This window comes from Nasonia vitripennis, assembly GCF_009193385.2.
Source record: "Nasonia vitripennis strain AsymCx chromosome 3 unlocalized genomic scaffold, Nvit_psr_1.1 chr3_random0004, whole genome shotgun sequence".
Classification (NCBI taxonomy): domain Eukaryota; kingdom Metazoa; phylum Arthropoda; class Insecta; order Hymenoptera; family Pteromalidae; genus Nasonia; species Nasonia vitripennis.
The window spans coordinates 1,741,396-1,756,835 of NW_022279623.1; the positions used below are offsets into that span (position 1 = coordinate 1,741,396).

Sequence of the window (15,440 nt, forward strand, 5' to 3'; positions counted from 1 at the left end):
CGCAGAGGAAAAATCGCGCTCAAGCCGTACGTATAATAGATGTATGGATACACGGAAAAAGATTTTCAGGAGTGATTTCGGTCCCGCGTTAAATGCGGGATGAGCTTTTTTTTTATTTATATAATAATATTTGCTTTGCTTCTGCCACTAGCGTCTGACCGACGGGAGGGCTCACCGAAGTTTGTTGATTGGAACTGGCAAACGGAACGAAACCATACTCCTGTCCGAAAGGAACAAGGAGAAGACTTGTGCAGTTATTTCATGAGCAGCCCAACAAAGGCAGATTTAGCATAGACGGCACACCGGCCGCCACATAAATGCACTGTACTTGCCGAATTTAGACGAGGGAAGCGGTACGACATCTATCTTCACTTGCCAGAGACTAAACCAGACTCTGTAAACCCCTTTGCTTCAACGACACTTTCAACCGAATTTCATGGATGTTTGGAAGCGATAAAAATCAAAAACATTCCCACGACTCGAATCAGACGCTCTATTTCCATACGCGTAGCGCAGCACGTATCAGCTGTACAAGTGCACGGATACGCTTTAACGGTCCGGCGTGAAATCAAATCAGACGGAACGACCTTGCTCGCAACGCACAGAAGCGCCCGTAGCTCGCAATAGCTGCATCCGCATTGCAGATGCTTGCATAGCGGTCGGTTCATTCGGCGTGACGCTCACCTCGTCAATCCTCTCATATGTAGAAGCCGCATCCGTATCGCCGCCGTTTCGAAGAATTTAAACGCATCTCCGTCTTCGACGACAAGCTCCCCGACGTTGTCCTGCTCTGATACGCTACACGCGCGGTATACAGATACAGTCGTATATATATATATATATATATATATATATCTACGACTTCATAAGCCGCCGTTAGCAGCACCAACCGATGTTTATTGACCGAGGTACATCTAGCGCCGTTGCCAGTCCGGCTGTCGAGGAAATGCTCGGCTGGTCACTACATCACTCAAGAGCTTGTACAGGCCAACCGTACAAGTGCCCCTGAGAATGTGTCGCGCTCATTGTACGCAGTACGTACGTTAAATAATATAATGCGCGGGCTGCCTTTTTCCCCGCAGTTAAGGTACAGGGCGCGGAGGATAATTACGAGACGTGAAATATGAATCAGGCACTTTGGATGCATTGCCGACTTAATTGAAGCTTGATTTAATATCAACACCTGCCTTCCGCTCTTCCGAGCTGCGGTTAACTAACATAGTGCGAAATAAGTTAACGACTGTGTTCTCCTCTCTCGCGAGAGTAGCCGTCGTCTCCGCGTCTGGGCATATTAATCGATATTGCTTTATTAATTGAAGTGCAGCCACGGCGGCGCGTCGTTAATAACGAAACAAAATGCTGTGTTCGGGGAAAGAAGCGCGATAATTGGCGAGAATGGCTCTGTCTGTCTCAGGGCGCCTATAAGTACTTTCCCTTTTAATGAAATTCGCGATTATAATTGTATCGTAAATTTCCAAAGAGGCATCTGCACTTTAGGCCGCGACGCGAGAGCTTGCATATAAACCGAACTATTTTAATTGAATGAATCATTAAAATCAAGATTCATGCGCCAGCGCCGTGCACAATCATTAGGTGAACTTTTATTGTCCGTCGTATATAGCCGCGCGCTAATCCAATTCGTAACGAGCGTGTCGCGCCTGCGTTTTAACGTTGTAATTCAGCAAAGAATCCAATGGGGAAATTTTCAAATCATCGCAGCCTAAAAAGCTCATCTAGAAAACCTGCCGAGGCAAAAAAGCTGCAACGTTACCGTACAGCGCGGAGACGACCGCATAATCTGCATGAGGAAGCGCAGAGGCCGCGGGAGGAGAAAAAGAGTTAATGCAGAGAGGGCGATAGAAGAGGATATAGACGACCACACCAGTGTCTAATGTCTAATGTACTCGCGTGGTTACGCTCTTCCATGTGTGTATACACACACACGCATACCGGACTGGAATATGGTCTTGCTTTATAACTCGATTCGCTACTCCGACGGCGAGTGTGTATAATCGGACGCGTGCTGCGAATGATTGATACGCGTCCCATCCATTTACTTCTTAATCGCGCGACCTCTACGCGGCCTTCCTATTCGCGACGTCTCTCTCTCTCTCTCTCTCTCTTTCTCTCTATCTCTCTCTCTCTTTCTCTCTATTTCTCTCTCTCTCTCTCTCTCTCTCTCTCTCTCTCTCTCTCTCTCTCTTTACCTTTCTTTTTCACGGTAAAAGGTACTTATGGCTGTGCATATAGGAAAATGCATGTACGACGTGCAGTCTGTGCCGCGGTCAAGTGCATGTGCGCGTGATGTACAACCGCGATCGGATTGGTTATTACACGCATGGAGGATACGATGCTTTTTCACTCGCGCGGTGTTTAATTTATGCTACTGTGTTATATTTTTGGATTTGAGGGCGTTTGGATCAAGGAGTCTCGTAGAAATTCGAAAGAAGAGAAGCCGCTCACGTATAATTCAATTGAATCTTACTGTAATGAGGTAAAAAAACGGGACAATATTTCGAGTTGATTCAGAATCACTCGTGTAACAAGCTGCATATAAGAGCATGAGTTATGCGATGCGAGTTACGTTTTGTCGCTCATTATTATTACACCGCGTAATTAATTAATATATCTTACATTTTTAAACGAATATTTACTTCAAGACGTTCAGCGAATTAATTGTACTCGCACACCCGCGTAACTGTTTCGAATAGCTAATCCTCCGCGCTAAACCGTAAAAGTTCTTCACGCACGCGTACTCGTTCCCATTACGTCGCCGGAATTAATGGCTGAAACTATGCCGCTCGCGCGCTCCAGCTAGGCGAGCAGATCATTTGAATAGATTTATCACCCGATATTTTCCGTCCTCCTCTTCTTCTTCGGTCCTCAAAGAATAATCCGACGACAAATGAGTTAGAGAATACAGAATCCGCCGTGAAATTTCAACAAAGACGGGTAAAATATCTCCGCTGGCTCCAAACTTAATTACCTTAACTGTACTTCGTCCAGCGGCAAACAACACACGAGCGCGCGGACATCTCGAAAAAGCGATCGCTACCAAGCGATTGTGGAAGCTGGGAATTTTATTTCGATTCATTATTTGGCTTCTTATTAAGAAAATATCGTGTAGTCGTAAAAAATTCTATCCTCGCTTCGACCGCGACGAGGAAACGAAACGCGGAGGGAGCGACGAAAGCTGCTGGATTCCTTCTTTTATAGCTTTTAACAAGAGAACAAACAGCTTGTCATTACTGCTTTGTAATTTGTAATAAACCCTACGTTTTATTGCGACGTTCATTCCGGTTTTCAAATCGGAATATTTTTGTTTTTTTTTCGAACTGATTATTCCCGCACGCGAGTTCAACGAAGCAGCTGATCTATCAGTAAAAAGGATGAATTTATATACTTATAACGTTATGACCGACGACTAAGTATTAGTCGTAAAAACAGTAGACCAAGGCAGTTGTTGCATGAGCAGCCCAAACAGTGAGCCCAACAAGGCAGATTTGACATAGGTGGTACACCGCTGTATCTATACTATATAGATGCGCGGAATCTGATTAAGGAAATCAAAAACTGCCAATTCGCCATCTATTTTCGCTGGCAAGAGATGGAAAGTTCGAGCATTGGGGGAAAGGCCATCTCTCGATCCAAAACTTTTGTTGTCACTATTCTCACGGGCTCGGCGCTATTTACTAATATGGCTAATTCCGCATACTGGTATACCGTTAATGGCGTGTCGGACCTTCATTCTTCGTGCAAGATGCAGTAGTTTCTAATTTTAAATAATCGCAAAGTATACTGGATCCTAACGTAGATAATTAAGTTTCATCATTTCCAATCACAAAACGCTCACATTGTGTGGGTAAATCTATAAAATCTTACGTAAAGAAGCATAGCATTATTATAAGGCTGTGAAATTTTCTCACCGCCAGGCTGTAGTGAATTTTCTCAGTAATTAGCAGCCCATATCCAATAAAAGAGATTTACTCACTGGAAGCTGTCAAACAAGCTATAACATTTTCAAGTACGTGATTTTCCTTGTCACGAGAACATCATCAGCCACGAGAAAAGGGGGTGAAAGGGGCTGCAGCGCAGAATTTGACCGAGCCAGCTCATCAAAAGCGTTCTTGCGCGCGTAAAAATCTTCACGTGTACGCGCATAGTCTTTCGCCGGTATATAAAATTGCGCAAAACACGAACGACCGCGCATGAGCGTTAAATCACTCGATGAAGTCGTAAATCACATTAGCCTCGCATGCACTGACGGAATAATCTACGGCTAAATTTTTAGCTATGGGAATATCACAATTATAATCAGGCACAACTTACCGGCAGCTATATGCAGCCATTATATAGGTATAACGCTTTAAATTGTATCGTACATCGTTAACCTATGTATTTATTGATGCATTTGATAATTACTTTTTATTTTTGTTCATCGTTGCAATTTCCTTGTTTTGTATTCGAATGGCGTGACAATTTTTGTTTGTAAAAGATGTTCTTGGGTGGAAATGTTGCACGACTAAAATACAGTTACTGCAACGCAATGTTTAATCATATGTGGGCTGAAATTTAACGAAGGTTCTTCTCTCTTGGAAAGTCTGAAATTCCATTTTCTCTTCGATCCTTTTCGTGGCTTTTACGTCAGGTGGACATTATTTGTACAATTTGCAACATGCAAAAAGTGCCTTGTGACACTGTTTTCTCGGTCATTCAAATTTAACGAAAACCACCCATTGTTAAACTGCACGTATTTAAGTAATAATTAATTGACTTCGTCAATCCCAAATTTTCATCTTATCACCAAAAAATTTAAGCGGTGAAGAAATATGCCAGTTCAAAACCATTTCGTTGTACGGCTACTTGAGCTTAGCGTTACTACGACTGATTCTGTATGCTTGCGTACCTCTAATAGGTGGTAGGTCTATTTTTCTCGTCACAAATCTTACATATACCAACGCATTGTCGTGAAACGATTACACAGCTAGATTCGTTTCTCACTATATAAAGTGGGAGCTCTAGGACATACGTATAGTTAAGAGAAGGCCGGTGCGATCGTTTGACACAAAGGCTCGCGTTTTACGACTCACGTGCGGCCGGTCAGTGTGTGGATTATAGCTCGCATTGCATCATATATATCGCGCGCGAGTCCGCACAGACATTTCTCGCGCAGCGAATTGGCCATTATGCGTTTTGAAATTGAAACCAAGTTCTTCTCGTCGGAACGCCGTAACGCACGCACCTTATGTGTGAGTATGTGTGTGCCGTGTATTATGACTATATATGCGCGTGGAACGTGTAGAAAGTTGGAATTTATTTAGCTCGTGCATGCAGCAGCAGCAGCGGCAGTAAAAGAATCGTTAGCTCGCATTTTTACACGCTTGATCCGCGAGCGCGCGCGTTTTATATTGTTGATTTAGCGCGGGTGATTAAAATGTTTATGCCGCGCGTGCGAGCGGAGAGCAATTATCCAGAAATCTGATTAAATTTTTTGACGGCGGCGGCAGCGTCGACGGCGACGACGATTTTAGAGCTGGTAATTCGAGTGGGGAACATTTTGAAACGTATAAGAAACTTTATGTTTTCCACGCAGAGTTGATTATGCGCCGTATTCTATACGCTATGCAAGCCTTTCGTAACATAAATACCTTTTGGTGTTTTTCCCTCGCTTCATCTATAGCTATTTTTTGTTTTTCTTAAAGTCGCGATTTGTAAGTTCACTTGAGTTGGATAAGAATTGAAATGAATCGATTGTGATAGAGGATTTAACGGGGCTTCGTTTATAAAGCATGAGAAAATTATAATTCATTCGCATCCACGATGGAATTATCAGAACCGATGCAAAAAGATATCTAGTTACAAATTTTTTCGTAAAATGTATCTTACTTGAGTAAAAAATTTATTCTCATTCACAGACGAGAAAGCTGCAAATTTCACGATTTTTCATTTAAACTGTCAAAGCTTGTGAACGAATAAAATACAAACACTTTTAACGTTTCTAGTTATAGCATGGATGTCCTCAACAGTAGGTCCATCTAAACAGTTTTAAAATAAATATAGCCCTATACTTATATACATTCAGAGCGTGGATCGTGATAAGAGTAATGGAAAAACGTCTATGCGCCACCTATCGCAGTAATTTTCAAGCAGGAGGGCAAAAGACTAGGGCAAAACATGCAACTCCATCAAGACGTTAACTTCACGGCTTGGCTCTCCAGTCGGGAATTTCGAGCGAAAGATTCCCCCGTAGTTCCTGCATAATACAGCGCGTCGAGAATTTCGTTTCGCACAGCATTTCGATTGCGCGCTCGTCTATTGGAACTACTATGCAGCAGCAGCGTCTCAGAGGAAGAACGTTCATCAGAGGGGGGTAGGTAGTGGCTGTGTTGCGCGATGTAATTAGGTTGTCTGGAACACTCACGTCACATCAACGAGCTGCATGGCGGATGGAGACATAATGTCGCGTAATACCTCGCGCCACCTTTCCTCTTATACACGCAGTTTGCCACTTGCTCGAGTTCCTTCGCGTTCGCCCTATACAAGCTTTCGCCGAGCGTATACACGAGCAGAAACAACCTTATCGCGCGCTTTCCGCAAGGCGCAGAGCTCTAGTCTCTTTCTACCCAATTGCGGATATTTCGTCTCGTGCCTACTCTTGCTCGACGCCTCGAGCTAATCAGATGGATAATTGTGTGTAGGTGCTGGTTATACAGGTTAACCACTTGATTAACCGTTAGCTGCTGCGGCTGCTGCTGAAGTTGCAAGTTGGCTGGAGTTACACATCGCCGAGTTTTCGAAGTGCCGAGATTTGAAGTTACTCCAATTCAATTTCGACTGCTATAATTACACAGTTGTTACTATACACAGAAAGAAATAGAGTACTGCACACGCGATTCAAATCTATTTTTCGGCGATTAATTGCACGACGAGCGGCAGACTAATTACGACTGGCTTATTCCTCCTTCTCTCTCTCTCTCTCTCTCTCTCTCTCTCTCTCTCACTCTCTCCTAATAATCTCTCGACTCTCCGCGGGCAGTATGCTCTGTCCAGGGCCGAACTCGTTAATTTCAAAGTACTTTTAATGCGCGCAGCCCCTTGTGTTCCCCATCGGCGCGCTCGGCAATTACGTTCGCCTCTTGTTTACCTTCGGTGCTATATACCGCTTCCCTCTCTTTTTTCCTCCTCCCGCCGCCGGTTTCTCTTCTGTCCCAGCATCAAGTGCACAACTCGTTCCAGCGTTTTCGGCGCATAATCAGGCTTATTGATAAATAACAATAAATAATCATCCGTCGCGCGCGCGCGCGCGAGGCAATTACGCTCCACGTTTTTGGGACTCGCTGCGCGAAATTGGCTGTATTCGCGAGCCAATTTCCAAACAGAAGCCACCTTCTCCCTCTCTCTCTCTCTCTCCCTCTTCTTTCTTCCTTCGCGTTTTTTCGCGGGGCATTCCTTTTATTCCGCCGTGAGCGTGTGCGTTGCATCGTGTCTTCTCTCCTTTATCTTCGTCTCCCTCGCGCGCGCACGTGTGCACACTACGTATGAGAGGAAGAACAAGAGCGTCCCCGTTACTGAACCTGGTAACCACTTACAAGGGAACAAGTAAATAATGGGTTCTCTCCCCGCGTTTGCAAGAGAGAGATACCCGTTCCTCTCTCGCTGCAATCCGCGCACGCTCTCTCTCTCTCTCTCTCTTTCTCTCTCACTCTGTGTCGGCGTCTGGAAGCAGCTTGCGGTCCCCGTGAAAATAATACGCGCCGTTGTCCCGGGCAGCAGCTGCGAATTATGAGACTCTTCCGAGTATTGATAGGTAATTGTTCGTAATTCAACATCGGCTGCGAACGGGTGTTGTCGATGCTCCCCGCGGGCTGCTGATCCCGCGAGGATCACCCGAAACCGAGTTCTCTCTCTCTCTCTCTCTCTCTCTCTCTCTCTCTCTCTCTCTCTCTCTCTCTTTCATCTCGTCGTGCTTTTATTGTTCATTTGCATAATACGCTTCGCCGTCACCGCCGCCGACGACGACGATGCATTGTGATGCGGTCCGTGTTTTTTATCTCCACTGGCGGCCATATTTCGTTAATCTGATTTCTTGTGCCGTCTCTTGTCTTGTATAAATAACGATCGCGCGATCAATTATTTTGAAACTCGTGAACGAAGAGATAATCCGCGAATGCGAAATAGCTCCGCGAGCGCGCACAGCTGTAACGGTAGTGCGGATTTTCCAAGTCGTTTTCGAAGTATCGTTCCGCGCGTCTAAAACTGTAGCCGGCGGAGGCGAAAGGGATCTGTCGCGGACGTAATACGAGAAGCAAGCCGTCGTTCGGTGGCAAATCGAAGAAAGCAATTTTTTAGATTTCCGCTCAAGACTCGAAAGCAGCAACGGCAGCAGCAGAAGCAGCAGAAGAAGAAGAGAAGAAGACGAGGACTTGCGCAAAAGAAGGCGAACTGGCAAAGCCTGACTGACGCCCGCAGGATATGAGTTAAGAAGGAGGAACTTTAGCTCGCGGCGTAAGCCCGTTATTAGTTCCACGCGTAGCTCGCATGCCAATCTAACTAGTAAGAGGTAACTTCCGCGCACTCGCTGTGTTGCCGATGCTGCTGCTGCTGCCTAGCCAGCAGTAAAGTAAAATCGAGTTCTGCATTCAATCACATTGAATCGCTGCGAGAAGAGCTCAGCGTTATTTCTTTACTTCGACCAACTGAGATTATCTTCGATTTTTCTTATCGGTATACGCGCGTACTTTGTGTATGTAGTGCCATCGATTGATGCAAATTAGCACCTCACGAGAGAATGAACGACCACCTCGTGAATGCGGAATGATGCTTTATAAGCATCTCGTAATCCGATAAGCTGTACTTTTGCATTCGATTTACAATGACTGCAGCGAGGATAGTGTACTCTTCCGAGTTCCAGATTCATGATTCTATAATTGCAGGATCTTAGCCTTTATCGCGGGTGTCTCGTAAAGTGTGCTTTTATAGCGATCAGCAATCGCGTTTTGTGCAGAAGGCTTTCGTGCTGGGCCGGAAATCGAAGAAGCGGGATGGAAATTTGGAATATGATCAATTAGGCCCAGAGAGATGTGTAAGCTCGTGGAAATTCAATCACTTATTGGGCTGCCAACTCGATTACTACTGAAATACTCGTATCCAATAACTCGGTATCGCTAAAATTATCGAACGAGTACCATTGATGGATGCATCTTGAGCTTCTCGCAAGCTCTTATCACCCATGAGTAATGAAGCTCCATTGTCACCCCCTTCATATTAATTCCCACCCATCGCAGCATCTTATCATCATTACGAAACGATCCCTCTCTTCCTCGCGAAACCATATGATGCACCGCATCCTGCGTGCAATAATAATCGCACTCGACGATTGCTCTCTCTCTCTCTCTCTCTCTCTCTCTCTCTCTCACTCTCTCGCTCGCTCTCTCTAAAACGGTCGCTCGTTAATTATATCGCCGCGTATAATCTCGCGCGTCATAATCGCGCGTTTTCGTCGGGCGCGCATTATCTTTACAACTCGCGGCGCTTTTCCATAATTGAATCGCCGTTAAATCTCGCGCACTCGCTTGACGTGGTTAAAGGGACGCGATTTATAATGCCCAGAGCGGCTTCGAGTGTTACACGAGCGCAGATAAAGCGACACCTCGTAAAAGAAATGTCGCGCTCGCGCGCATGAGGCCGATCATTAGCGCAGACTTTGCTATATTATATACCGTTGGGCTATCGATTGCAGAGCGTTTTATCAGGACGGGCGTGTGTGTATGAGAGAGAGAGAGAGAGAGAGAGAGAGAGAGAGCCCATTTAACTACCCGACTGGTTTGGCGAAAAATCGTCGTCTCGAATTTTTGCTCGTGTCCGCGCGCGTAAACAGATTAATGTCGCTCGGTGTTTGCTCAGCTCGGAGGGCTCATTGCGTGCTGATTTATTGATCGGCTCTTGCTCTGTCTTGCTGGACTAGCAAGCTTTATATAGGGGAACGATTATCTGAATTATGTACTATTAATTTTACTTTCGATCGACAAATAAACGTCCGTACAGCGATATTGTGGGTTTACGACTGTGCGCATTTAAGAGCGGAAACGCCTGTAATTAAAATCGATCCGATAGAGATCTGCATTTTGATGCGTAACGCAGTTTCTCTAATTAGGGAAAATTGGTTGGATTTCATTGAAAATGTCTGTCTCATTTTTTCAAACATTTGTTTTCCACGGACTAAACGTATGAATTTTCGATTATATGCGCGCTAAATTCGAAAGGCTGCTACTGCTGCTGTTGCGTCGAGGGCCTTCGCAAGGCGCAGACATCGTGCGCGTGCGCGAACGATGGAACGCAAATCCCATTTGCGGATTTAATATTGTTTATTTAACCCAATATCCGGCAGCTTATACAATCAAGCGTCATTACAGTCTGCTGGCGGTGCTGCAGCTTTCCTTCGTATCCGCCTCGTAATGCGGCCGACTGAACGTATAGTTCCAAGAGTGTGCTGTACGCATACATAGGTACGACTGGCTTTATGCGCCTCACTCAGTGTTTCGAAGCTGTAATTGTATTTCCATGCTCCTGGCTTCGGGGAGCAGCTTGCCTTGGATATAATCCTCTGCGACTGAGTTGCCGCTACTGTTGTCGAAGCTGTGCCAGTATATAGTCGTATATTTACCGGCTGTTCAATTTGCGAGAAACATAGGACAGGACTGCTCTGATATGACGTATTATCGGGATATGCTTTCGAAAAAATCAGCAAGAAACAAGTTATTTCTTGTACAGCTTCACCCCAATAAAGTTAGCTTCTTAACGGTGGGGGTTGTTTCTCCGCGAGCAGCGAAATTGTTCAAGGACGGTAAACTCGTCAAGACCCTTCTCTCCTATTCTCTTCCTCGCACTTCCACTGACGCGAGCGCTTTCTCTACATCCTGATTGCTCTCTATATATGTATGTATGTATATATATACATCAGGACTTCGACGTGCGAACAACCCTGCGCGTGCGAGCTCCCGGAACTTGCTGTTTCGCAAGACAATATCCGTGCCGATATTGCATGGGCTTTCCCGTTGACAAATGTAATTCCTTACTCTATGACGAGTTGTGTGGTATGGAGACCGAAGGAACGCATCGCTGTACGCGAAGAGAAATGTATAACTAAAAATTACTATACTTTTCACTAATCGGGGGACGAACTCGGCTATGCAGGAATTTTAGTATATGTGCATGAAAATTTACTTATGTATGTATTAAAAATTGCTATCCAGTATAGTAAAAATTATACTTTACTCAGGTTCGCTACGCTTCGTCAGTAAAAAGTTATCGACAGAGCAGAGAAAAGCGGCTTGAGTCAACCATGCGCTGCACTTCATTCACAACAGCTAGCGGGTGACCCTTAAACTCCACTCGCAAGTGCTGAAAAACTGGTCGATTAGTATATAAGGAACTTTCAGATCTGTACATTTCATATAAATACAATTACTAATTACCAAAAAATTGCCTTCATTGCGCCCTGAGTAATTTGTTACCTCGCTAAGCAAATATCATGTTTCCGGCATTAATAGACAGCTGGTAGTACGCTATTTTTTTTAATTAGAATATTTATTTTATTGTTATTACTATAACGCCTTAAAATTGATGGAGCGCGTGTCAGGAGATGACAAGCCTAGCACTCACACACGCGCGCACACATATACAAACATCACGCGCACGCGCACGTGAAGACTCCAGCGTTCGTGCCTCGAACGACGCGGCCCGGATTAGAACTCGGTTTTTCCGGCCCGGCCGAGCGCATTTGGACAATTAAGTCCTCCGCATCGAGGAGGCAGTAAAACGCTTGGGCCCGCGCTCAAACTTTTTTATTGCGGTCATCCGCACCTCGACGCGGGCGGCTAAAGCTCGCCTGCGCGGGTAATCCCTGGCGTAATAAAACAGTAAATGGCCGGTCGTTTGGGCCAGCTGCCCTCGCCACCGACGCGCTATCCGGACCGCGCTTCTTCTGCTTTTTACATATTATAAATAAAAATTCAGTGTTTATAGTAACGTTGCCGATTTTGTTTCACCTCCCACGCAGCAACTAGAAAAATTATTTTAATTAATTAATTAACGTTGATTGTACGTGAAGCGTGCGCATAATTTTTCCCCCATAGATACCTCTTTCCTCCTGACGAATACGGTCCTTTTCAACTTCATGAAGCCTTTTTGCTGCTTCCTGGTTCAGCGATTTCTCGTGCCTCTTGGCAGCATAAAATTGTCTGCGCCTGACCCACTTTCCACCTTATTCTTTAATAATATTTCTTTATTGCATTATTTTTAGGCAATGCTTCTAGAAATTCTGTGGCTGGCAGGCAAACTGAGATAAGTCCTTATTTTAGTGTTCTCTCGATGTTCAGACTTATTGTAAGATTTCTGTTGAAATTAAGGGAGAAGCCGAAGGTAGATAGCTTTCTCAGGAGTCAGACGTGACATACAGAGTCAAACACCTTGCTAAAGTCAAAGAGAAGAAATGTTACTTTTTTTTATTTATCCCGACCCTGGCATCACCAGTTAGCTTAATTAGGCCAGACTGAGTGCTGTGGCCAGTGCGGAAGCCGGGTTGAAGATTGTCTAGCAAGAGCCTTGATTCAAGGTGCTCTAAGACTTGAATGTGCACCAGCCACTCCAGGGCCTTGGAGAGAAAGCAGAGCAGTGAAATCGGACGGTAGTCAGTCAGGGCTGTTGGTAAACTGACTTTGTTGAGTGCACGCACGAGCGACAATTTCTAAGCAGATGGGAAGCAGGGTGTGAGCCTTGATTCAAGGTGCTCTAAGACTTGAATGTGCACCAGCCACTCCAGGGCCTTAGAGAGAAAGCAGAGCAGTGAAATCGGACGGTTGTCAGTCAGGGCTGTTGGTAAACTGACTTTGTTGAGTGCACGCACGAGCGACAATTTCCAGGCAGATGGGAAGCAGGGTGTTTTGTCCTGCAACGATGGGAGTTCGGGAAAGAGAGAATGAGTAATTGGTTTCTAAATAAGAAAGCGAGAATTCGCGTCATATAATCAGTGAACAACTTGATTTGGCGTAAACCCCCTTCGGAATAAGGGGAAAAGCCAAAGCTAGCTATGTGTGTGAAATTTATTATAAAACAATGAATGTACACTTTACGTGTACTCAATTACAATAGAAAACTTACTATTACGCCGCTAACCTAACGCTCGGGTTCGCGTGTACACCTTTTAAACGCGCTTACGTTGGCCTGACGTCCGTCGGAGAAGCTGGCGTTCTTGTAGAGACTTCGGTTCTGGAGCTGGGCATCAGAACGGCGTTCCTCTAAAGACGGTTCCTCGTCGGGATGCTGAGCGGCGATGAAGGTCGTACAGGCGTGAAGTACAAGGACTGCGATGCGCTGAAACTGCCAAGTGTAACTAAAATGCGCTCCTAGTAGAGACTAGAAAGGTGCACTTGTTTGTGTTGTTCGAAGCAGACTGAAGCAGGACGACGATCTGCTCCTGACGTTCGGAATCAGTTCTGCTCCGTCAGGGCGGGGCATTAAGAAGCAGCAGTGTCCTCTGGCGGCAGGCTGCGCTACTCCCAACACGCCACGCATCGTCTGCTGCAGGAGAAGAGAGCGGCGTGGCTTTATACCGATGATGTTGTTATGGCCGGTTGGTGCCAAAGCAGGGAAGCTACCGCGCTCCGCTCCAGGTCCTGGGTCCCTGAAGATGCTGATGAAACTCACCTCGAAGAAGGGCTGGCTGTCGACTCGATCGAGAGAGAGCTCGGCGTCGGTATGTGTGCCTCGCTCCCAGCAGCGGCGTTCAGCAAGGTTCAGCGCGGGTTGGGAAGAGCCCAATAAGCAACACAGTTGTTAAGGCAAAGTTTGAGCGTTTATTGAGCAGAACCAAAACTTCTAAATGCCCGCTGCCGCTCGCCTCGACCGTGGCGTCGTTGGACAAGCACCTTGCGTGTTTGGAGATTTGGAGCTGTAGATTCGGTGTGATCTCGGGTGCGGCTCGAGCGGCTCTGATCGTCCTCGCTCAGATTTCCGCTATCTATCCCTGCTCATCAAAATCGTTGCGAGGGCGCAGCTCTTGCTTGCGTGGTCGCTTCCTGTCGCCATCAGAGCTTTCGGCGGGAAGCGCCCGAGGCTCCATAGCTTCATAGTCGAACGTTGCCACCCCCGAGCTCCGCCGGCTGGGAATAGTGTTCGAGACGGTAGAAGGGACAGGCTACCTGCGCGCTTAGATCCCCATTAGGTTGGGCTTTCCTGGGCCGAGTCTTTTATGGGCCTAATCGCCCGCAATAGCAGCGAACGTATACCTCTCTACCTGTACTCTGGGGGTTCCCCGATAATCGCATGCAATAGCCGGCGCGACGGCGGCTGGTTTTTCCCCTGGAAAGTACCACATGCAGTCCTAATGGCCGATGCCGGTCTATCTAGCGCAATACGCGCAAACACAGGGTTCGCTCAGAGACAGGTTGATAATATGACTTAGCAAGGGAGCGAGAACTGGCAATGCTTTTGAAATAACAACCTGTGGGATGCCGTCACTTCACCTGGCCTGAGTGTCGAAGTGCAATACCGAAGCCAACACATCCGATTCCGTTATAGTGCTAAACTCGAAATGTTCCGGGAGGTCAAGACTTTCCAGGGTGAGAAGATAACCCTCAACAGCAGGAGCCAACGGATCGTTGAAGATCGAGCTGAAATGCTTGTTGAGTTCATCTGTGGTAAAGCGAGATGCTACCTTAACAGTACTGTTTACCATAGCTGTTTTTGGAGTCATGCCACCTCCTATGAGTTTGTTCAGCTTGAAAACGTCTTCAAAGAAGAGTGTTTTAGATAAGTTACCTATAGGCTGGGGAGTTGGCAACACAGAACGTGGTTGGATGACAGCTGAGAGTTTTTACAGATATATTACTAATATTATTTACAAGTGGCTAAAAGAAAACAATTATATTTTTCCTGTGAGTTTGTATGTGGATGGACATAGTTCACACATAACACTACCTCTACTTAAGTTTTGCAAGGACCATCTGATTGAACTGATAATATTGTATCCAAATGTGACACACATTATCCAGCCATTAGATATTGCTATCTTTCATCCATTAAAAGAGTCGTATAAGAAGGTCTTGCGCCAATGCAGAATAGATAACAACATAATTGATTTCAAAAAACAAATGTTTGCACCGGTCTTAAAAATGGCTTTGGAAGCACGTGATTTTACTCAAGCAGCAATTAATGGTTTTAGAACTTGTGGATTATACCCTTCTCTGCTAATGCAGTTAACTATAACATTTTAAGTAAAAAAAAAAACAAAAGAAAAGATGTTACAGAGAAATCCAATTCAACAAACAATTCAGTTCAAGAAAGTGAACGTACAAATGAAGATTTTTTAAGAATGTTTGTAAGAGATCTCATTTCTCCAGATATATTGGCATCTTTTAAGCAAGCAGAAACAGATGGAGTAT

The 15,440-nt window shown here is 45.4% G+C and overlaps 1 protein-coding gene across 1 annotated transcript in view; it reads right to left on the reverse strand.

Moving 5' to 3' along the window:
- LOC103317120 (ankyrin repeat domain-containing protein 65-like) overlaps positions 1-14,752 on the reverse strand; it is a 71,120-nt gene extending 56,368 nt beyond the window's left edge. Inside the window, exons 1-2 of the mRNA XM_008213894.2 lie at positions 14,732-14,752; positions 13,216-13,371 (exon numbers count right to left, since the gene is read on the reverse strand). Coding sequence (XP_008212116.2) covers positions 13,216-13,371; positions 14,732-14,752 — 177 coding nt within the window. The remainder of the gene's footprint in view (positions 1-13,215; positions 13,372-14,731) is intronic.
- Between the last annotated feature and the right edge of the window lie 688 nt (positions 14,753-15,440).